Raw genomic sequence first — 23,697 nt, forward strand, 5'->3', positions numbered from 1 at the left:
CTTTTTTTTATTGAGCATACTCCAGTTGTCCTTTCTGATGCAGTATGGTCTCCCTGCTTGCCGCACTACTTTGTTGTGCACCTTCGCTGGACAACCATCACATGCGCAATAGAAAAGACACACAGACTCTGCCTCTGACAAGGATGTGCCTGATGACGTCCCTTTTCAAAGCAAGAAAAGCAACTGTGGAGAGTGACTACCACACTGCCCTCTGACTCTTCATTTCAGGGAGGAAAAGGATGCCTAGTAAGTGACAGCACCCCTGCACCTTATGATACCCACTGCATGTCGGGAGACTCAAACAAATTATCATTAAAATGAAGTTAAAAAAAATCCAGATTGGAAGTTAGAATAAAAAGGTAGGGAATTTGCTAATGAAGTATAATAGAAACGTGGTGAGTAGTAATTAAAGTAGATACATATGATATGAAATTCACGATTTGTGTGAGACAAGCCCTTTAAAGACTATTCTATTACAGAAGACACAAAAGATCACAGTGAGGTCAAAAATACTCTGTTGTAAAAAAAAATCACAGTAATAAGCAAGTGCTAGCCAAAAGATGGAAAAAACAGGGCATTTAGTTGATACGTTTTTTGCAAAAAAATGTATACTAAGCTGCTCCACCAATCGTCAAGGTATACCCATAATAGAGCAGTCCTACCTAATGTATATAATCCCTATCTGATGTATTTAAAAGCCTGATCATCTGTATAGTACCTGTATAAGCAGGGTTCTGAGCGGGAATATCCATGTGGACATGCTGGATGGAACAGCTTTGATGCAAATGACCCATAAGGAGTGGTGGACTCCCTAGTCTTGTAGAAACAAGAGAGCAAGTATAGAACCAGAAACACATGGGCTACTTGCACAATGAACAAGTCTGTAGGAACCTGTTCACACACGACCAAGAACTTGAAGACACAAAAAAACACAGTGAGGTAAAAAATACTCTGTTGTAAAAAAAGATCACAGTAATAAGCAAGTGCTAGTCAAAAGATGGAATAAACAGGGTATTTAGTTGATACGTTTTTACAGAGCCTACAAATCTGATCACCAAACCATGTACGTTTTACCTGAGAGAGGTAGAGAGGGCCCTTGAGAATGAATCATGTGGCTTATAAGCCTTGTGGTCAAGTAATGGGTTCAAATACCATTTACTGTGGGATTTCATGATAAACATCACTTCCAAACTACCTAGCTAAGAACTGGCCTATAAAATATGAATCTCTCTGCTTGTATTTCTAATTTTAATAAAACATAAGGTGCAATAATTAGCATGCGGGTTATTAATTCAACGGTGCAATTTGGATCTTGACTGCAGCAGCCTTGGTAAAGGGAAGAAAGCGAATGCTTGAAAGTTTGCCAACATAACATAATTTGATGGCAAGGGTTCAGGCAGGAAGAAATAATTCAGTCCAACCACTGAATGTCATTGTTTATGCTCAGAAAAAGGCAAAATAATAATAAACATACATATCCTATACATTACATCAGCATTTGTATTTTCTGCTTAAAAACTCAAATATTAAATGCAGAAAGATTAAAATAAGAAAACAAAACCAAGTGCTATCTCTAATCTTTTTTGGCTTGTAATTCCTATGATAACACATTGAGTCCACTGTACTGTTTTCCCTGAATTTTCATAGTGAAAAAAGTTTGAATTTTTGCAAATAAACGTTGTTGAATATATATTATATATTTTCCATCTCCTTTCCTGAAGGATTCCAATATCTCTGCTCCACTTTTGCATCTTGCATAGGCAGTTTAGGGCTTAGCATAGTCAATTCTGAGTATTACTTCACTATTGGGATGAGTACTGGTTTGTGACGGAATGTCTATGTATTGAGTTGCAGCTAGGCCTTGACAATGTCGAACTGTCATGTAATGATGCCCTAATACGTTACTAAGTGGTATTCATATTTGTATATTTTTAGGTGTAGAAGCAACAGAAGAAAATGTGCCGTTACCAGCAGAGCCCTCGCACAACTCCGACTCTCGGTTAGCAACGGGACAACAAGACACACAGACAGAAGCAGACACTGCCAGCTCTCCATCTCTCTTCCAACAGACGTGTGGACTTGATACAGAACAGTCGGCTGATGGGCCCAGTTTCTCTTCACAAACAGAAGGTCCTTGTGTTTCCACTGAGGAGGGACCAAGATTACCCATGGATGATCACAGTTCTTTACCACAGACTGAAAGACCAGGCACATCACAAGTGGCTGACAGTCCTAACTCTCCAAAAGAAAAACAAGCCGTAAAATGTGATGGGACTTCTCCCTCTGCTGCCCAATCTCCTACTCCAGCTGTTACACCCAAACTAAAATTAGGTGCGCCTCATAATCCTACTTTACTGGCCATTGGCTGACGCATGAGTAATTAACATAATCCTAATGTCCGTGTTTAGGAAAACGAGACCACCGTGGAATTAGGGTCTGGTTTTCAGGATCTACGTCTGAGATGTCCATTTTATGTTGTCCATCTTCTGATGTAGCATATAACTGGCTTTGTTTCTCAGCTCTAACCATTCCTGCTGCTGTTTGTAATATTGTGCAACTCAACATTTATCATATTGATCAAACCATTATTACAATATTTGCTGCAGATCTTGAGCTCACATACAGACAAAATTGTCAGCAAATCCAACCAAAATCTGCTAAACTTGGTAGTAATATGAATGCCATTGGGAAAATAATGGCAATAAACCTGGGCCTTCACCCTCTTTTTAGACTTGGAATATGGCTTGGCTGTTGCCAAGATGCTTTCTCTGCTGTCAGTACAGCGCCAATTTAGCTTTAGGCTGATCAGCTATTTCATGTTTGACAGGCTGGTTACCGGGCCCATGTTGCCTAAAAACAGTCTTTTTGATTGGTTTATCAAGCAGTCTTACAAGTCTATCATATTATAGAAGTTTTCAGTTAAAGCCAGTCTTGTCACTGACCTGAGGGCAGAAAAAGGGTCAAGGAGCCTTTACAGAACTAAAACTGTGTCTTTCTATTTTTTTTTCCACTGCCACCTTAATCATATAAAATGAATATTGGGAGCTCCTTAAATTAAAAAACAAAACAAAAACGAGAATATATACAATCAGATCAGAGTATAATACAGATTATAACCAATGGGGAAAAAACTCCTAAAATATAACTTTTAAAATAATATAACTGGAAGTGACGTCATTGTGGGGCGGTCCAGCTTGTGGAGGGCACAGTGCACCCCACCGGCGTCGCACGTCACGGGAATTGGCATAGTCGCGGTATAATAAGTCGCCTGGAGCTCACAATGCTCTCCAAAGCCAATGGAGAGATGCCCACTGCCACTCTGTGCCCGAGGAGAACGCTAAGCTACTATGGTCATGCATCAGATATAAACTATTAAATTGCACTGTAGCACTTAACTATTTGGTGATGTGGTGGTTTTTCTGATAGTTAGTCCCTATTAGGGTCATTTAGGGATAACCGACGTGTCGAACTTGGGGTGCCAACCTCCGTGACAAGATAGGGTGAATGGCGGCGAGTACACTTCCCACACCCTTTCAAGATAGGGAAAAGAAATAGGAAACTATCATTATATTTCGATAAGATTGTTAATTACAAGTGACCCTACATAGTGTTTTGTGATTTATATGGTAATTTTAACTGTATAATTTAGTTATATTTTGCCTTTGGTTATAGTCTCCTCAAATGACTAATTACTGACTTAGATGTCTTATTGTTTGGTGCTTTAAAGTGAACCTGCTATGTTGTATAGGGTGTCTTGTCTGTGGGTATCACAATATAGAGACATATAAAATAAACAGAATGACATATATACGTTTGTTGGAAAAGATTCATTGTATAAATTGTATTTTATTAATTGAAGTCCCTAATTTATATATGCAAGAGTCCAGTGGGTGGTCCTATTCCGTGACTGACCGTGGTCTTTCCATGCACCTGCATACACATAAGGCTACGTTCATATTAGCGTTGCGCGCCGGTGCGTCGGCGACGCAACGCTCGACGCACAAAAAACGTGCGCAAAAACGCTGCGTTTTGCGACGCGTGCGTCGTTTTTTGACGAAAATCGGACGCACGAAAAATGCAACTTGTTGCATTTTCTTGCGTCCGACGCTAGCGTCGGAAACGACGCACGTGTCGAAAAACGCAACCAAAAAAACGCACGCGTCCCCTATGTTAAACATAGGGGCGCGTCGCCGCTGCGTCGCTGACGCAACAGCGACGCACATTAGCGGAACGCTAATGTGAACGTAGCCTAAGACGGTCGCTCACTGAGTAGGACCGCCTACATGATTTCAATGAATAAAGTACAAGTTTCACTGAAACTTTTGCCACAAAAATTGATCTCAATCTGATCAGTTCCTCCTGCTCTATAACATCTTGCCTGCATATCAGAAATGTTTTTCAACATGACAGGTTCCCTTTAAGAATATTAATTTTCACAAAAAAATTTAAAATGATATAATGAGTGATTTTATGGCATATAAGAGCTCTTTCACACTTAAAATTGTGTATGGCATTTTGGTTTTAAAAGAAGCCATCATGGTTTTTAAGCCTTTTTTGGGTGACTTCTTTTAATTAAGCATTGTAGGGTATGTGCACATGTTAAGCATCTGCCACGTTTTTGTCACGTTATTTCTGCACAGTTTTGTCACAAAATCTTTAAGAATTTCCTAGTGCCAGTAAAGTGAATGAGATTTCTGATGTCTCGTGCACACTTAGCTTATTTTTCCTTGCAGATTTCTGCTTTGTGTTTTTTTTTTGCAGCAGTTTTCACCTATTCTAGTAAATGGGGATAAATGCACCAAAACTTTTTAGAATGCTTTTTTCCTGCCATGACATCAGTATTTGAAGCAGATTTACAGCAGATTTTTTTCTGGTGACACTGCAGAACATGTTCACATAACCTTTAGGCTGCCGCTGTGTTCACGTTTTTTATTGCAAATTAAAAGCTGTTTTTACAGTGCCAGTAAAAGCTATAAGATATTAAAAATCTCATGCACACACTCTTTTTTTCAGGAGTGAATTGGAAAACGGCCGCATCTCATTTCTTTCAGACTTTTTGCTGATTTTTCCTTTTTGTGTTTTTTCACCCACAAAAATTAAAACGTAAAAAAATGCTGCAAATAACACAGATTTTTTTGCTGAGTTTATTTAATTGCTTTTGCTGAATAAAAAAAAAACGTTATTACCGTAATCATTTGCTATTGACAAAGCGCATATGTGATATGTCCCCGAAAACTGCAAAAAAACAAACAAAATAAAAACACTGAGGAAAATGCTGAAATACAGGCATTTTGAAAGCAATGTTTTATTTGCCAAGACGGCAGGTTTTGGCTGCAAAAATGCTGAGTATGAACATAGCCATTTCCTCCTAATTAAGCATTTAATTTATATAAAGCTTTGATATAATCTGCTTTATGTACATCATTAATGCATAGCTTTAATAAAATGTGTCAACCTTTGAGCACAATTTTACATGTTCCAACCTGCAATATAGTTCAGAATTGCATGTTAATTTCTGTAGACTTTCGAGCTGAAATGTTTTTTACAGGCTCATTGCCTGCAGAGAGTTTTCTCTAGTGATTTACAGTCTGAAAAGCTTTTAAAGTTGGTCAGCTGAGAGGCCAGTTAATGTGTGTCTGTCAACAGGTTTGTCGACTATTTCCAGTAACAATCAGTCTATATTCACATCATGTTTTGAAGCCTCCGTTTCACGTATATGCTGGGAAAAGTACCCAACATGTATGTTAGATGTAGGCATTAACGCTGCTTTACATTGGTGGCCATCATCCATTGACAAAAAAAGGGAATGTTAGCAGGATTTAAAGGGACGCTGTTGACACAGAATGACTGCTAAAACCAAATACAGGCTCTTGGGGCTTCACAGTGGGGCCGATCATTTAAATACACCTTCCCACCTGCTTGGTTTCTATCTATCTCCGTCATTCTCTATCCCTATGAAGCCAAAGCTGTCAATCAAGGAAGAGGGGGTGTGGTGGAGATTGGCTCCGCCGGTGGCGGTACTTTAACTTTCCTCCACAAACTATGTACCGTATATGTGCATGTAGCTTTTTCAAAGACAAGTCCAGCGATACCTATACATGGCCAGGCCCTTACTCTGTTATTGAGAAATCTCTGATGGACAAATGAAGCTGAAGAGCAGCTATTTGTAGATCTGAAGCCCCTGTCACTCCAGCTTTATTACCTGCCCTGTGCTGCCTCCTACTCTTTGACTGACGAGTCACTTCCCTGAAAACACACAGCATATAGGCTGTCAATCAAGCAGGAGGAGGCAGCACCGGGTGGGAAATAGAGCTGGAATGACCGAGGCTTCAGATTTACAGCCTCATCTACATATCAAATCAAACTCTGATTTCTCAAGAACTGAGGACCAAACTGGCCAAGTAAATGTATTTGCTCGATGTGTCTCACTAAGATGTACATACACATATAAATAGAAATCGCTTCGGATATGACATCATGCTGATTTATTCCATTTAACAACTTTTTTTGTGATATGCGAACGTATACCGGCCAACGAGATACTTTTTTGGCTTCTACCTAGCAAAAGACCTCGTGGACATGTTAATGGTCAGAAACTTTCTCAGCACATGTTAAACATAGAGCAAAAAAGCGCAATGAATATAGCCTCGGCAGAATTGTGACCACAGCTCCAGCCTGTAATACAAGCCGTAATTCTGGATCAATAGTGGATGGTGTATTTACGTTACTCAGCTTGTCTATCTATGAATCAACTGTAAAATTGTTAAAAAATGGTGACCTTTTATAGTCATCAGCTATATTGAATATATTTCTTCATAGTCTCAATGAAGCTCCCTTAAAGTCCAACCCAAGTTTACCAGATGGATTTGCGTGACCATGTTAATTTCACTGCCATTTTGCAGGTTTACTAACAATTACCCCTGATAATGAAGGCAATTGTAGTATATTACAAGCATAAGTCTATTTTTACAGTTCATTAATATATTCATGTAGTCTTATCTTAGAACTTCTAAACAATGCATGAGATGAAGAAAGCCGGTTTTCCTAGACCTTGTTTTGTTTCTGCTTACATACCTGCTGTCATTTTACAAATATTATGCACATATTAACTGGCATAAATTTTAATTTTTAGCAGTTAAAAGTCTACATGCAGATAATTTCCTGATGTGTACATCATTGTATCCTTACAATGATAACCATTGCCATTTTGACCTTTTTAACACTATTCCATGTAAGTGAAAAAAGGACTACTGACATATGAAAAATTGAAAAGAAAATGTTCCAGCTCTTCTTAATAAAATTCTCAACTTCATTCCCTGATGGTTAAAATATAAACAGCTCCTCGGACTCCGCGATATCGTACATGAGGACATGAACGACGAGTTTCATCAGCTTTGATAAAGTCAACCTTCATATACACTTCTGTGGCTGATGGATGACTTTGCTACAACTTGACAGTTTTGATCATATATTGCATTTTTACATTGTTTTAATCATTAGATATTTTTGCTTTTGCTGTTTTTAAGAGTCATTGCCCTTCCTTCTGGGACTTCCATCAGAATCCATGAAAGCAGGATTCAGATATTACAGATTATTTGCATTAAATGAAGCAAACTGAGGTCAAAATCTGAAAACGTGGCCATTGTTTGCGCTCCTTTTCAGCAAAGAGGTCTATAATATAAGGATATTATTTGAAAAGCTAAACCCAACTAGAAAGAGGCACAAGTTGAAGCCATAATGTCATACTTTGAACTGTTTGCCTTTCTAATCTTATTGATTGTATAAGGGGCACACCTGAATCCATTTTTTGGGATAGCAATAATCCCCCTTGAAGTCAGGAACGTACTGCCAAATGTAGCGTGATCAGGATGTAAAAAAGCACAAATATTCTAACTGTACTAGAACCTATGTTTGAATTTTCTTGCAGACACCCAAAAGGCAGAACAACGACAGAAGCAAGCAAAAGAAAGGAGAGAAGAGCGAGCCAAATATCTGGGTGAGTAGCTAACAAAACGTTGCGTGCTATTAACCTAGCGTCATGCTATAGAGGCTCGGTTTCTTCCATCACAAGTCTTGAAATTTGCCCTTGCCAGGAAAACTCGCAAGTCAAACACATGAATATTTCATTTGCTGTGGAGGCTAAATGTCATAAATATTTCACTTCTTCCAGACACATAGGAGGCAGACAACTCGTGTCTTCCCTGTTGTGTTTTCTTTGATGTGCCCTCTTCACCCAACATACTCCACTGCACTAAATGCATGGTATATGTGAATTCCGCTTTACCCAAAGGCAGGGTATAAGAAATACAAATTGCCAATAACTCATTTAGATTGAGTAAAGGGATAAGTTGTGCAACTCCTAGTTAATTATTTTCAGCTCCAGTCCTCTTAGATTGAAGTATAAAACACATTCTTTGTGACACCTATAGATATGGATGAATGTCTACATGTAGTTCCCAAAACCCACCCACAGTTTATTTTTTCCTTGTGGTCTGTGCGTTGTCTGCTACATATGAAGGAAGCGGAATAACAGTTCCTAGAGCACAGAGATCCTTTCAAGTGTGAGGATGTCACTGTGGCTCTGCCTCAATTCTACATGACTGGCTAGATGATGACTGGTAACTCATGTTCTGCATATCAAGGCACTGAGCTGGTACGGCGTGACACAGCAACTCAATGAACTGCATGCTCATGCTGAAGACGGGAGGAGAAGGATGCGTGAAAAGCAGTGATATGTTTGAAGAATTGCTTCTTCTAGTGAATTTAGTTCATTTTTCATATTTTTATTTTTGCAGAGTTTATTTAATTGCAATTTTGGTATGTTAAACTGGCCTCATCATGTAATATTGGCTGCAGGCTGGATAAAACGTAATTTTTGAAAAAAAATTCTCTTTTCCAATGTGGAGAAATTAGCTTGTAAAGTTTAGATTCTAATTCATGCGAGAGGGGAGTGTCCTTTTCCCCTGCATGATGTTAACCAATCATAAGCAAGAGGTGCCAACACAAACAAGCCCGTAGAAAAGTCTAGTACTGGCTTTCTTCTGAGACGTAATAACAAACAGCCGTGCTCTTCTAAATGATCTCACTGGTAGCATTGGCAGTGTGGAGCAGAGCCACGTGTCTCTATACAAGGGACCAGCTGATCAGTGAGGAGAGCAGAGCGTGGTGTGATTACATGTCTCCAAGGAGAAAACCAATTATTCAACGGAACACAAGAGTAAAAACCAGGTGTATATAAAAATAGACAATATAATTGCTATATAGATAATGTACCCATAAATAAGTGTCAATATTAAACCCGGCTACCACCTGTGTCAAAAAAATAAGTGAAAAACCACTAGAAACAAGGGGAACATACACCGAATCTGGATCAGACCAAAAACGAAGATGATGACAGGGAATATTTGAATAAATTGCTTTTATTTATGTATAGCAACAGCAAAAAATCAATAAAATAGATAAATAAAAATACTATGTATATGTATTTACTTATGTGCACATAAAAAATATAAAATATATAATTATATAATTACATTGGGCAGGTCAAAAGATCTATATAAATATATAAACTGGATACCCCAGAAAAGCTTAAAAATATATAAAGGCTGAGATCATATACGTTAAAGAACAATATTTATATAAACTTGGAATGAATCTGAAAAATATCTATATTCTCCAAAGAAAATACAAAAGTATGTCCAGAAAGTGCTTAGTGTTAATAATAGAGAGATGACTTTCTATATGTATGTTGTATGTAGAGTTCACATGCAGGAATTACTGGCAAACAAAGTGCAAAGTGTAAACCAAATACTACATAAAATCGCATAAAACAGTAAGAAAGTGCACGGTGCTATATATATATATATATATATATATATATATATATATATATATATATATATATATATATATATATATATATATATATATATATATACATATAAAAATATATTATTGATACGTGACAAGTTCACAAGTAAACAATTTTGACCAAAGTGCAATGTGTATAACAGGGATTAACCCTGCTGTTCTGTTGGTCAAAAATGACCGACTTTGAACTTCAATATTCTTTAAAATATTCAAGATGCGGCTCTGAAACCCGTGGCCGACCGACCCATCCTCATTTAAGTCAATCAACCACAAGTTTCAGAACCGCATCTTGAACACCCCAAAAAATACCAAAGTTCAAAATAGGTCTCCCCAGACCGAACAGAACAGCAGGGTTAAAGGATATGCCAGGTATCCCATACACTCTCTACATGGGACAATGCTCAGTATGTATAAGATCCGTTGCTACTTACTATATAAAGACGTGTTTCGGACCCAACAGTTCCTTCGTCAGGGGCTGACGAAGGAACTGTTGGGTCCGAAACACGTGTCGGGGTGCACAGCTTGATATAATTGGCGGTCCTGGTGATATTTCCCCTCAGCTTTATATAGTAAGTAGCAACGGATCTTATACATACTGAGCATTGTCCCATGTAGAGAGTGTATGGGATACCTGGCATATCCTTTAATCCCTGTTATACACATTGCACTTTGGTCAAAATTGTTTACTTGTGAACTTGTCACGTATCAATAATATATTTTTATATATATATATATATATATATATATATATATAGCACCGTGCACTTTCTTACTGTTTTATGCGATTTTATGTAGTATTTGGTTTACACTTTGCACTTTTTTTGCCAGTAATTCCTGCATGTGAACTCTACATACAACATACATATAGAAAGTCATCTCTCTATTATTAACACTAAGCACTTTCTGGACATACTTTTATATTTTCTTTGGAGAATATAGATATTTTCAGATTCATTCCAAGTTTATATAAATATTGTTCTTTAACGTATATGATCTCAGCCTTTATATATTTTTAAGCTTTTCTGGGGTATCCAGTTTATATATTTATATAGATCTTTTGACCTGCCCAATGTAATTATGTAATTATATATTTTATATTTTTTATGTGCACATAAGTAAATACATATACATAGTATTTTTATTTATCTATTTTATTGATTCTTTGCTGTTGCTATACATAAATAAAAGCAATTTATTCAAATATTCCCTGTCATCATCTTCCTTTTTGGTCTGATCCAGATTCGGTGTATGTTCCCCAAGGAGAAAACCAAGTCTGACTTTCTCTCGAGGCTTCATCATTCTTTTTTCTGTCATGCAGAAGGAAAATGTACACGCAATAAATATCTTCGTGCTTTTTGGTCGAAGCATAAACTAGAATCTAGACTTTACAAGTGAATATCAAGGATCTGCTGGTTAAAGGTCATTTTTTAAAAAGGGAATCCATAGCCAGATTTTTGCTACCCCATCTCAGAGCAGAATGATGTAGAAGCAGAGACCCTGATTCCAACAATGAATCACTTACAGGACTGCTTGCTATATTATCTACTATATACCGTAATTGTCTAAGGGTCACTTCCGTCTGTCTGTCATGGATATTCATTGGTCACGGCCTCTGTCTGTCATGGAAATCCAAGTCGCTGATTGGTCGTGGCAAAACGCCCATGACCATTGCCACGACCAATCGGCGACAGGCACAGTCCGGCGGCAAAATGGCCGCTCTTTCCTCCCTGCAGTCAGTGCCCGCTCCATACTCCCCTCCAGTCAGCGCTCACACAGGGTTAATGCCAGCGTTAATGGACCACGGTGTAACGCACTCCGGTAACGCAGCTATTAACCCTGTGTGACCAACTTTTTACTATTGATGCTGCGTATGCAGCATCAAAAGGAAAAAGATCTAATGTTACAAGTAATAATAATAATAAAAAAAAGGTTATTCTCACCCTCCGACGTGGCCTGCTGTCCTCGGTAGTGCAAGCGGCAGGTTCCGGTGCCAAGGATGCTATGCGAGAAGGACCTGCCATGACGTCACGGTCATGTGACCGCGACGTCATCACAGGTCCTGCGCTCATACCAACTCTGGGACCGTAACCGCTCCATGCTTTGCGATCTCGCGAGATGATGATGTACAGTCTCGCGAGACCGCAGTGCACTCTTGAGACCGCAGCACGCGAGGACCATCGGTGCGAAGCGGGGGCCAACGGAAGGTGAGTATATAACTATTTTTTATTTTAATTCTTTTTTTTTTTTTTTTAACAGGGATATGATGCCCACATTGCAATGTACTGCGTGGGCTGTGCAATGTACTGAGTGGGCTGTGCTCTACACTGCGTGGGCTGTGCTCTACACTGCGTGGGCTGTGCAATGTACTGCGTGGGCTGTGCTCTACACTGCGTGGGCTGTGTTCTACACTGCGTGGGCTGTGTTCTACACTGCGTGGGCTGTGTTCTACACTGCGTGGGCTGTGTTCTACACTGCGTGGGCTGTGTTCTACACTGCGTGGGCTGTGTTCTACACTGCGTGGGCTGTGTTCTACAGCCCACGCAGTACATTGCAATGTGGGCATCATATCCCTGTAAAAGAAAAAAAATAGAATTAAAATAAAAAAGTTGTATACTCCCCTTCCGTTGGCCCCCGCTTCGCACCGATGGTCTTCGCGCACTCCTGTCTCGAGCGCATTGCGGTCTCGCAAGACCGTACGTTGTCATCTCGCGAGATTGCAATGCATGGAGCGGTTACCGTCCCCGAGTTGGTATGAGTGCAGGACCTGTGATGACGTCGTGGTCACATGACCGTCACGTCATGGCAGGTCCTTCTCGCATAGCATCCTTGGCAGTGGCACTGAAACCTGCCGCTTGCACTGCCAAGGACAGCAGGCCACGTTGGAGGGTGAGAATAACCTTTATTATTATTATTATTTGTAACATTAGATGTATTTACTATTGATGCTGTATAGGCAGCATCAATAGTAAAAAGTTGGTCACACAGGGTTAATAGCTGCGTTACCGGAGTGCATTACACCGCGCTTCGGTAATGCTGGCATTAACCCTGTGTGAGGGCTGACTGGAGGGGAGTATGGAGCGGACACTGACTGCGGGGAGGAAAGAGCGGCCATTTTGCCTCCGGACTGTGGCCGTCGCTGATTGGTCGTGGCAAAACGCCCACGACCAATCAGCGACATGGATTTCCATGACAGACAGAGGCCGCAGCCAGTGAATATCCATGACAGACAGACAGACACAAAGACAGACAGACGGAAGTGACTCTTAGACAATTACAGTGGGGCAAAAAAGTATTTAGTCAGTCAGCAATAGTGCAAGTTCCACCACTTAAAAAGATGAGAGGCGTCTGTAATTTACATCATAGGTAGACCTCAACTATGGGAGAAAAACTGAGAAAAAAAAATCCTGAAAATCACATTGTCTGTTTTTTTAACATTTTATTTGCATATTATGGTGGAAAATAAGTATTTGGTCAGAAACAAAATTTCATCTCAATACTTTGTAAAATATCCTTTGTTGGCAATGACAGAGGTCAAACGTTTTCTGTAAGTCTTCACAAGGTTGCCACACACTGTTGTTGGTATGTTGGCCCATTCCTCCCTGCAGATCTCCTCTAGAGCAGTGATGTTTTTGGCTTTTCGCTTGGCAACACGGACTTTCAACTCCCTCCAAAGGTTTTCTATAGGGTTGAGATCTGGAGACTGGCTAGGCCACTCCAGGACCTTGAAATGCTTCTTACGAAGCCACTCCTTCGTTGCCCTGGCGGTGTGCTTTGGATCATTGTCATGTTGAAAGACCCAGCCACGTTTCATCTTCAATGCCCTTGCTGATGGAAGGAGGTTTGCACTCAAAATCTCACGATACATGGCCCCATTCATTCTGTCATGTACCCGGATCAGTTGTCCTGGCCCCTTTGCAGAGAAACAGCCCCAAAGCATGATGTTTCCACCACCATGCTTTACAGTAGGTATGGTGTTTGATGGATGCAACTCAGTATTCTTTTTCCTCCAAACACGACAAGTTGTGTTTCTACCAAACAGTTCCAGTTTGGTTTCATCAGACCATAGGACATTCTCCCAAAACTCCTCTGGATCATCCAAATGCTCTCTAGCAAACTTCAGACGGGCCCGGACATGTACTGGCTTAAGCAGTGGGACACGTCTGGCACTGCAGGATCTGAGTCCATGGTGGCGTAGTGTGTTACTTATGGTAGGCCTTGTTACATTGGTCCCAGCTCTCTGCAGTTCATTCACTAGGTCCCCCCGCGTGGTTCTGGGATTTTTGCTCACCGTTCTTGTGATCATTCTGACCCCACGGGGTGGGATTTTGCGCGGAGCCCCAGATTGAGGGAGATTATCAGTGGTCTTGTATGTCTTCCATTTTCTAATTATTGCTCCCACTGTTGATTTCTTCACTCCAAGCTGGTTGGCTATTGCAGATTCAGTCTTCCCAGCCTGGTGCAGGGCTACAATTTTGTTTCTGGTGTCCTTTGACAGCTCTTTGGTCTTCACCATAGTGGAGTTTGGAGTCAGACTGTTTGAGGGTGTGCACAGGTGTCTTTTTATACTGATAACAAGTTTAAACAGGTGCCATTACTACAGGTAATGAGTGGAGGAAAGAGGAGACTCTTAAAGAAGAAGTTACAGATCTGTGAGAGCCAGAAATCTTGACTGTTTGTTTCTGACCAAATACTTATTTTCCACCATAATATGCAAAAAAAATGATAAAAAAAACAGACAATGTGATTTTCTGGATTTTTTTTTCTCAGCTTGTCTCCCATAGTTGAGGTCTAACTATGATGTAAATTACAGACGCCTCTCATCTTTTTAAGTGGTGGAACTTGCAGTATTGCTGACTGACTAAATACTTTTTTGCCCCACTGTATATAGTAGATAAGCTATACAGGTCCTTCTCAAAAAATTAGCATATAGTGTTAAATTTCATTATTTACCATAATGTAATGATTACAATTAAACTTTCATATATTATAGATTCATTATCCACCAACTGAAATTTGTCAGGTCTTTTATTGTTTTAATACTGATGATTTTGGCATACAACTCCTGATAACCCAAAAAACCTGTCTCAATAAATTAGCATATTTCACCCATCCAATCAAATAAAAGTGTTTTTTAATAACAAACAAAAAAAACATCAAATAATAATGTTCAGTTATGCACTCAATACTTGGTCGGGAATCCTTTGGCAGAAATGACTGCTTCAATGCGGCGTGGCATGGAGGCAATCAGCCTGTGACACTGCTGAGATGTTATGGAGGCCCAGGATGCTTCAATAGCGGCCTTAAGCTCATCCAGAGTGTTGGGTCTTGCGTCTCTCAACTTTCTCTTCACAATATCCCACATATTCTCTATGGGGTTCAGGTCAGGAGAGTTGGCAGGCCAATTGAGCACAGTAATACCATGGTCAGTAAACCATTTACCAGTGGTTTTGGCACTGTGAGCAGGTGCCAGGTCGTGCTGAAAAATGAAATCTTCATCTCCATAAAGCATTTCAGCCGATGGAAGCATGAAGTGCTCCAAAATCTCCTGATAGCTAGCTGCATTGACCCTGCCCTTGATGAAACACAGTGGACCAACACCAGCAGCTGACATGGCACCCCACACCATCACTGACTGTGGGTACTTGACACTGGACTTCAGGCATTTTGGCATTTCCTTCTCCCCAGTCTTCCTCCAGACTCTGGCACCTTGATTTCCGAATGACATGCAAAATTTGCTTTCATCAGAAAAAAGTACTTGGGACCACTTAGCAACAGTCCAGTGCTGCTTCTCTGTAGCCCAGGTCAGGCGCCTCTGCCGCTGTTTATGGTTCAAAAGTGGCTTTACCTGGGGAATGCGGCACCTGTAGCCCATTTCCTGCACACACCTGTGCACGGTGGCTCTGGATGTTTCCACACCAGACTCAGTCCACTGCTTCCTCAGGTTCCCCAAGGTCTGGAATCGGTCCTTCTCCACAATCTTCCTCAGGGTCCGGTCTCCTCTTCTCGTTGTACAGCGTTTTCTGCCACATTGTTTCCTTCCAACAGACTTACCATTGAGGTGCCTTGATACAGCACTCTGGGAACAGCCTATTTGTTGAGAAATTTCTTTCTGGGTCTTACCCTCTTGCTTGAGGGTGTCAATGATGGCCTTCTTGACATCTGTCAGGTCGCTAGTCTTACCCATGATGGGGGTTTTGAGTAATGAACCAGGCAGGGAGTTTATAAAAGCCTCAGGTATCTTTTGCATGTGTTTAGAGTTAATTAGTTGATTCAGAACATTAGGGTAATAGGTCGTTTAGAGAACCTTTTCTTGATATGCTAATTTATTGAGACAGACAGGTTTTTTGGGTTATCAGGAGTTGTATGCCAAAATCATCAGTATTAAAACAATAAAAGACCTGACAAATTTCAGTTGGTGGATAATGAATCTATAATATATGAAAGTTTAATTGTAATCATTACATTATGGTAAATAATGAAATTTAACACTATATGCTAATTTTTTGAGAAGGACCTGTACATCTCAGGAATCTGGGGTCTCCGTGTCTACATCATACTGGTCCCAGAATTCGGTGTGACAGATTCCCTATAACTGCATTTGTGGTGCCATGCATTTTCTGCCATTAAATACGTTATCATCTCTGCTTTAACACGGCACCTTATACATAGCACACCATGTGGTTGTTATTTAGCAAAATCTGACATGTTGGTCTGGTTGCTTTTAGTTCCAGGCAAGACAAGGCAGAGTTTAAGTGAAGAGTAAAAAGTCCAGCTCTCTGGCATTTCTCCAAACCTTGTGAGCTTGCCGGATTAGAGATATTGATCAGATTCTCTAGAATGTTTTTATTTCCGTCCATAAGCATTGATCTAAACCTACTGCGGAACGTTAAGGCGGTGCCCTGGCTTCTCTGCAGTCCCCAATGTCACCCTACAGACACCAGTGGATGATGGAAAAGAAGAGGCTCTTTATACAGACTGTGCAGAATGAATGCTTTCGGCATTTTGCTTGTTTTGCCAGTGTGAGTGGCCTGCTGTTATTACACATTTTAATTACCATACATGTGTGCACCAATTAAATCTTTTTATTGGGCAAAAATAAATGTGAAAAAAAACTCAGCACATTTTTATAGAAAAAAAATAATGATCCCACATTGTACATTGTATAGTAAATGACCTCCAGTATGCTTAAATGAGTAAATTCTACAAAGTGCATGTATTGTCCTGGGCCCGGCACTGTGTACTTACAGTTGCTCATTTTGCTCTTCTACCTAGTTAATTTTTCTGTTTTGCATTAGGTTTATAAGCTGACTAGCCAAATCCTTCTATGTTCTGTGTAGAAAAAGGAGATCAATTTTCTCTGTGCAAGTCATGAGTCACTGCAAGTGTCAGTGGCGGGGGAGGAGTGGAGCAGCGGTCAGGAGTTGAAGAGGGGGATGATAAATGCAGGGACAAGAGACTTCCTGTTTCTACATACAGCTGAGAAAAAAGAAGGATGAAATAGGTTGTCCACTACTTTATCATTGATGACCTATCCTCAGTTGTTCTCTGTGGCGGCTGGATGGCAATGCTCAGTTGGGCACGCTGGGTATTGATTGGAATTCATATCTGACAATGAAGTTCTTTAGTGCTTCCTATGATATCAGAGGTTTTTTTTTTTAACTGATACATATAATTAATGCATATGTTTCAGTACTTTGAAACATTGTTTGCAAATATATAGATGCAGAATGTTTTGCCAATTTTCTGATATTTATTTAGAGGAAACTTAGCAATTCAAATAAACTAAAACATGCCTAAACTCTATTGCGAATTATAAGCAGTTACAGGATTGCACTCCACAATTCTGTCCTTGAACAGTGACCACTCCCCTTTGAGACACCAAACAGCAAAACGCGCGTCAGGGGCCGATAGGGGGGTTGGCGTGGTCAGGACCAACTATGGATAAGCTATTTAATGGGTGCTATGGCTTGTCATGTTACTAACACACAGATCTATCCCACTGGTAGTTACTTAGACTTTGTTATTTGGCGCTACCGGTGTGCATTTATAATACCTATCCACCCAGCTTTCCCAGGTCTTATCATTTGACCCCTTACCCATCCCTTGCCTACCTTCATGTCTCTTCCAATTCTTATGTATTATGTTTATATGTACTATGTCTTATCTGTTTTGATTGTGATGCTTTTCAAAAAAATGTTATGTATATGTATATTATTATTATTTATTGTTATAGCGCCATTTATTCCATGGCGCTTTACATGTGAATATTCATTCATTGTGGCTTGTTGCGACTCCTTTTCTTCAAATTTTGACACGATAGAATACTGACGACTCAATCGACTAAATAGATAATGTAATAGACTAGCTACTAACAATGTTATAATGATGATGAAATAATAAAGCAATTTTTCTACAAGCCTGCATGAAACGTGTCATAAATATTAACAACCTCTTCTGGATCTTGATAGCCAATCAGGATCTTTAAGCATCATATTTGTTTTCAGCATTACAAAATTGGTTGAGTTCAACTTTTTTCACCTCTTAACCAATTTGACTGTAGAACTGTATATCTAACGCCTTTTTAAAACCCCTTTTAAGCTCAAAATCAGGGCTTTTTTGAAACCTGTAGAATACGAAGAAGTTGTAGTACTGACTAATTTAGACACATTTGAGGACACATTTTATTTCTGCTCTAGACCAGCCCTTTAACCAGGAAAGTTAGGAAATCACACCTATATACTAGGAATTGTATGACCAGTAGTTCCTTCATGTGTACTATTACTGTACAGTAGCTACTATGGCTGCCCATCAGCAAAATGCAGGCTGTTATTAATGGCAGCATATTTTGCTGATGGATTTTCAGGAGAACTGAAGATTCTAATTCCCTGAGACCAAACTTCTATATTTATGCAACTATATATCCAAATGGATAGTACAGACTTTCCTCATCTCAAGCATGATCTCTAACCACTCTTTCTAATTACCTGCAGCTGCCAAGAAGAATGTGTGGCTAGAGAAAGAGGAAAAGGCAAAACAACTTCGAGAGAAACAAATACAAGACAGGAAGAAGAAGCTAGAAGAACAGAGGCTGAAGGCGGAGAGGAGAAGGGTCATACTGGAGGAACGGCAAAGGTTAAAGTTTGAGAAGAATAAGGTACGTCAGTGTGAGCAGTCAGTGCTATGTGCTGGCTTCTCCTACTGTTAATATGACTGTACTGGGCTTCAGTAGCAATAGAAATCACCGAAAGAAATGCAGAATAATTATAGTTCAGTATATGCATTTTCTCATTTTCATTGGAATGTCTGATTTATTATTTCTCATTAGCTGTGGGAGGGATGCAAATGTAACGAATTATGGCTTAGGAAGTTTAAGGCTATGTGCACATGTTGCGGATTGTATGCATTTTTGCCGCGTTTTTTCGCTGCGAAAACTCATACACAACCCATTGAATTCAATGGGATTCCACAATGCTGTGCTAATGCGGCGTATTTTTCCATGGCGGAATTGCATCGCGGGAAAACACATACATGCTCATTCTTTGTGCGGAATTGCCGCGATTCCGCACACATAGGAATGCATTGATCCCCTTACTTCCCACATGGGGCTATGCCCACTATGCGCAAAGTAAGCGGATCATGTGCGGATGGTACCCAGGGTGGAGGAGAGGAGACTCTCCTCCAGGCCCTTAAAAAAGAACTATATATAGATAGATAGATATAGAAGAGATATATATATATATATATACATACAGTTAGGTCCATATATATTTGGACAGAGACAACATTTTTCTAATTTTGGTTATAGACATTACCACAATGAATTTTAAACAAAACAATTCAGATGCAGTTGAAGTACAGACTTTCAGCTTTCATTTGAGGGTATCCACATTAAAATTGGATGAAGGGTTTAGGAGTTTCAGCTCCTTAACATGTGCCACCCCTGTTTTTAAAGGGACCAAAAGTAATTGGACAGATTCAATAATTTTAAATAAAATGTTCATTTTTAGTACTTGGTTGAAAACCCTTTGTTGGCAATGACTGCCTGAAGTCTTGAACTCATGGACATCACCAGACGCTGTGTTTCCTCCTTTTTGATGTTCTGCCCGGCCTACACTACAGTGGTTTTGAGTTGCTGTTTGTTTGTGGGCCTTTCTGTCTGAAGTTTAGTCTTTAACAAGTGAAATGCTTGCTCAATTGGGTTGAGATCAGATGACTCACTTGGCCATTCAAGAATATTCCACTTCTTTGCTTTAATAAACTCCTGGGTTACTTTGGCTTTATGTTTTGGGTCATTGTCCATCTGTAGTATGAAATGACGACCAATCAGTTTTGCTGCATTTGGCTGGATCTGAGCACACAGTATGTTTCTGAATACCTCAGAATTAATTCTGCTGCTCCTGTCCTGTGTCACATCATCAATAAACACTAGTGACCCAGTGCCACTGGCAGCCATGCATGCCCAAGCCATCACACTGCCTCCGCCATGTTTTACAGATGAGGTGGTATGCTTTGGATCATGAGTTGTACCATGCCTTCGCCATACTTTTCTCTTTCCATCATTCTGGTAGAGGTTGATCTTGGTTTCATCTGGCCAAAAAATGTTCTTCCAGAACTGCGCAGGCTTTTTTAGATGTTTTTTAGCAAAGTCCAGTCTAGAGTTTTTATTCTTGATGCTTATGAGTGACTTGCACCGTGCGGTGAACCCTCTGTATTTACTTTCATGCAGTCTTCTCTTTATGGTAGATTTAGATATTGATACACCGACCTCCTGGAGAGTGTTGTTCACTTGGTTAGCTGTTGTGAAGGGGTTTCTCTTCATCCTGGAAATTATTCTGCGATCATCCACCACTGTTGTCTTCTGTGGGCGCCCAGGTCTTTTTGCATTGATAAGTTCACCAGTGCTTTCTTTCTTTCCCAGGATGTACCAAATTGTAGATTTTGCCACTCCTAATATTGTAGCAATTTCTCGGATGGGTTTTTCCTGTTTTCGCAGCTTAAGGATGGCTTGTTTCACCTGCATGGAGAGCTCCTTTGACCGCATGTTTACTTCACAGCAAAACCTTCCAAATGCAAGCACCACAACTCAAATCAACTCCAGGCCTTTTATCTGCTTAATTGAGAATGAAATAACGAAGGGATTGCCCACACCTGTCCATGAAATAGCCTTGGAGTCAATTGTCCAATTACTTGTGGTCCCTTTAAAAACAGGGTGGCACATGTTAAGGAGCTGAAACTCCTAAACCCCTCATCCAATTTTAATGTGGATACCCTTAAATGAAAGCTAAAAGTCTCAACTTCAACTGCATCTAAATTGTTTTGTTTAAAATTCATTGTGGTAATGTCTATAGCCAAAATTAGAAAAATGTTGTCTCTGTCCAAATATATATGGACCTAACTGTATATATATATATATATATATATATATATATATATATATATATATATATATATATATATATATATATATATATATCTCTAAGAGAGAGAGAGAGAGAAAAAAAAAAATATATATTTTTTCTCTCTCTCTCTCTCTATCTTATATATATATATATATATATATATATATATATATATATATATATGGATCTCTCTCTCTATATCTATATATATATATATATAGATAGATCTCTCTCTCTCTATAGCTATATATATATATATATATATATATATATATATATATACATGCGCGCACACACACACACACACACACACACACACACACACACACACACACACACACACATATGAATACACACATATACACACACACATACGCGCACACACACATACACGCACACACACATACACGCACACACACATACACGCACACACACATACACGCACACACATACACACATACACACACACATACACACCTACCTATCTACACCTTCTGGCAGCCCCCGGATCCAGCCCAGGCCTTAGCGATGCTCCTGTTCCCAGTGATGCCTGGCGACAATGACCTGTGATGAGGGCGTAGCGGTCTCACGTGATGTTACGTCATCTGGGGTCATTGTTGTGAGGCATCGCTGGGAACGGGAGTTGCCGGGAGCATCGCGAGGATCGGGAAGGCTTCGGGGGGCGCCGGAAGGTGAGAATATCACGATTTTTTAATTTTTAAAAAAAATTTTTTTAACATTACATCTTTTACTATTATAATAATAATAAAAATTTGTATTTATATAGCGCCAACATATTCCGCAGCGCTTTACAAATTATAGAGGGGACTTGTACAGACAATAGACATTACTGCATAACAAAAATCACAGTTCAAAACAGATACCAAGAGGAATGAGGGCCCTGCTCGCAAGCTTACAAACTATGGGGAAAAGGGGAGACACGAGAGGTGCTTCATAGGCAGCATCAATAGTAAATAGTTGGTCACACTTGTTACACCCTATGACAAGTGTGACCAACCTGTCAATCAGTTTTCCAAGCGATGCTACAGATCGCTTGGAAAACACTAGCATTCTGCAAGCTAATTACGCTTACAAAACGCTAGTGTTTAGCGGGAATATGCATGCCAATTCTGCATGCGTATTTCCCGTGGCAGGGAGTTGCGGAATTGCCGCGGAAATTTCCGTGGCAATTCCAAACGTGTGCACATTGCCTAAAATTCAGAAAATCCATCAGCTAATTATGCGTGTCCGTGTACAGTAGTCTTTAAACTGATCTGGGCTACAGACTGATAAAACAGAACTGCGTTACTCCCAGTACTTGAAGCTTGCGGGTGCCAATGCAAAATCTCCAACGTGGCCCTCAAGTAACACAGCTATTTAATAGTAATAGTCCTTTCATATGGGGCAAAGGGACCTTTGGACTTCCCTAGTTTAAAGGGCCCGGGTTCAGTTACAACCTCTCCACCTATTATAGTTATGCCTCTAATTACTACATATTTATAATTTTACACAACAGACCATGTTTTCTTGGGTAAGTCTTGCTATTTATCTAGTGGATACCTGCCCGTACTGAACAGTTTAATGATTATAGGAAGGGGGCAGTGTTCACTTTTATTGGCATTTTTTTCTTCATACTCCTAGCATCCAGCTAGCCTGTCCTAAACCTGTGATTACACATAAGAAAACCTTGATATTATGATGAAGAATCAATGACAACACAACGATGTCATTACCTGTAGGGTGGACACGTGCGTTCTAGCATGTTCTGTAGCCTCGCAGTGGATGTCTCTGTGACTAATGCACAATACACTTGATCCACTCTGTACAGACAACGGCAGCATCTCATTACATATATAACAAACTACCCAGCTTATCATTATATAAGAGTGCAAGTGCATTTAATTGTAAAGTGCTGCGGAATTTGTTGGCGCTATATAAATAAAAATTATTATTATTATTATTCATGAATGAGGGAAATGTAATATTTGCATGCAGCTGAACAGTGGGTCCCAGGCGTCAATGTAACTGGTGGTACCTTGGCATCCCAGTCCGACAATGCCAGTATTTATGAGGTTATTCTTTTTAGGATGAAACTTTTTTTTAAAATGAAGTATTTCTTTATTGAAGAAAACAGAAAGGATGACATTACATACATAAGCATGCATTAGTATACAAGTAGTATTACTTACCTCATTTTTTAATAGATGAAGATATTACAAACGCACCCCTCCCCCCTCCCATAACAAAGAATCCTCCCCCCGTCACGCTTCAGCAATCCTTTTTTTTTTTTAAATCAGATATTTTTTATTAAACCATAAATATTGCACATAAACAATAAATGGGATACTTTGTTATCAGCAATATACCAATGTACAATACTTTTTTAAAGAAAACATATTTAGTCCCAAACCAAACTCCCGCCCCCCCT

The 23,697-nt window shown here is 39.7% G+C and overlaps 1 protein-coding gene across 5 annotated transcripts in view; it reads left to right on the top strand.

The window, feature by feature from the left end:
- MAP7D1 (MAP7 domain containing 1) overlaps positions 1-23,697 on the top strand; it is a 129,883-nt gene that overhangs the window by 57,354 nt on the left and 48,832 nt on the right. For all 5 annotated transcript variants that reach the window (XM_069756866.1, XM_069756863.1, XM_069756864.1 and 2 more), the window contains exons 2-4: positions 1,936-2,331; positions 7,928-7,996; positions 18,861-19,024. In XM_069756866.1, coding sequence (XP_069612967.1) covers positions 1,936-2,331; positions 7,928-7,996; positions 18,861-19,024 — 629 coding nt within the window. The remainder of the gene's footprint in view (positions 1-1,935; positions 2,332-7,927; positions 7,997-18,860; positions 19,025-23,697) is intronic.

This window comes from Ranitomeya imitator, chromosome 3 (assembly GCF_032444005.1).
Source record: "Ranitomeya imitator isolate aRanImi1 chromosome 3, aRanImi1.pri, whole genome shotgun sequence".
In the NCBI taxonomy this organism is placed as follows: Eukaryota; Metazoa; Chordata; class Amphibia; order Anura; family Dendrobatidae; genus Ranitomeya; species Ranitomeya imitator.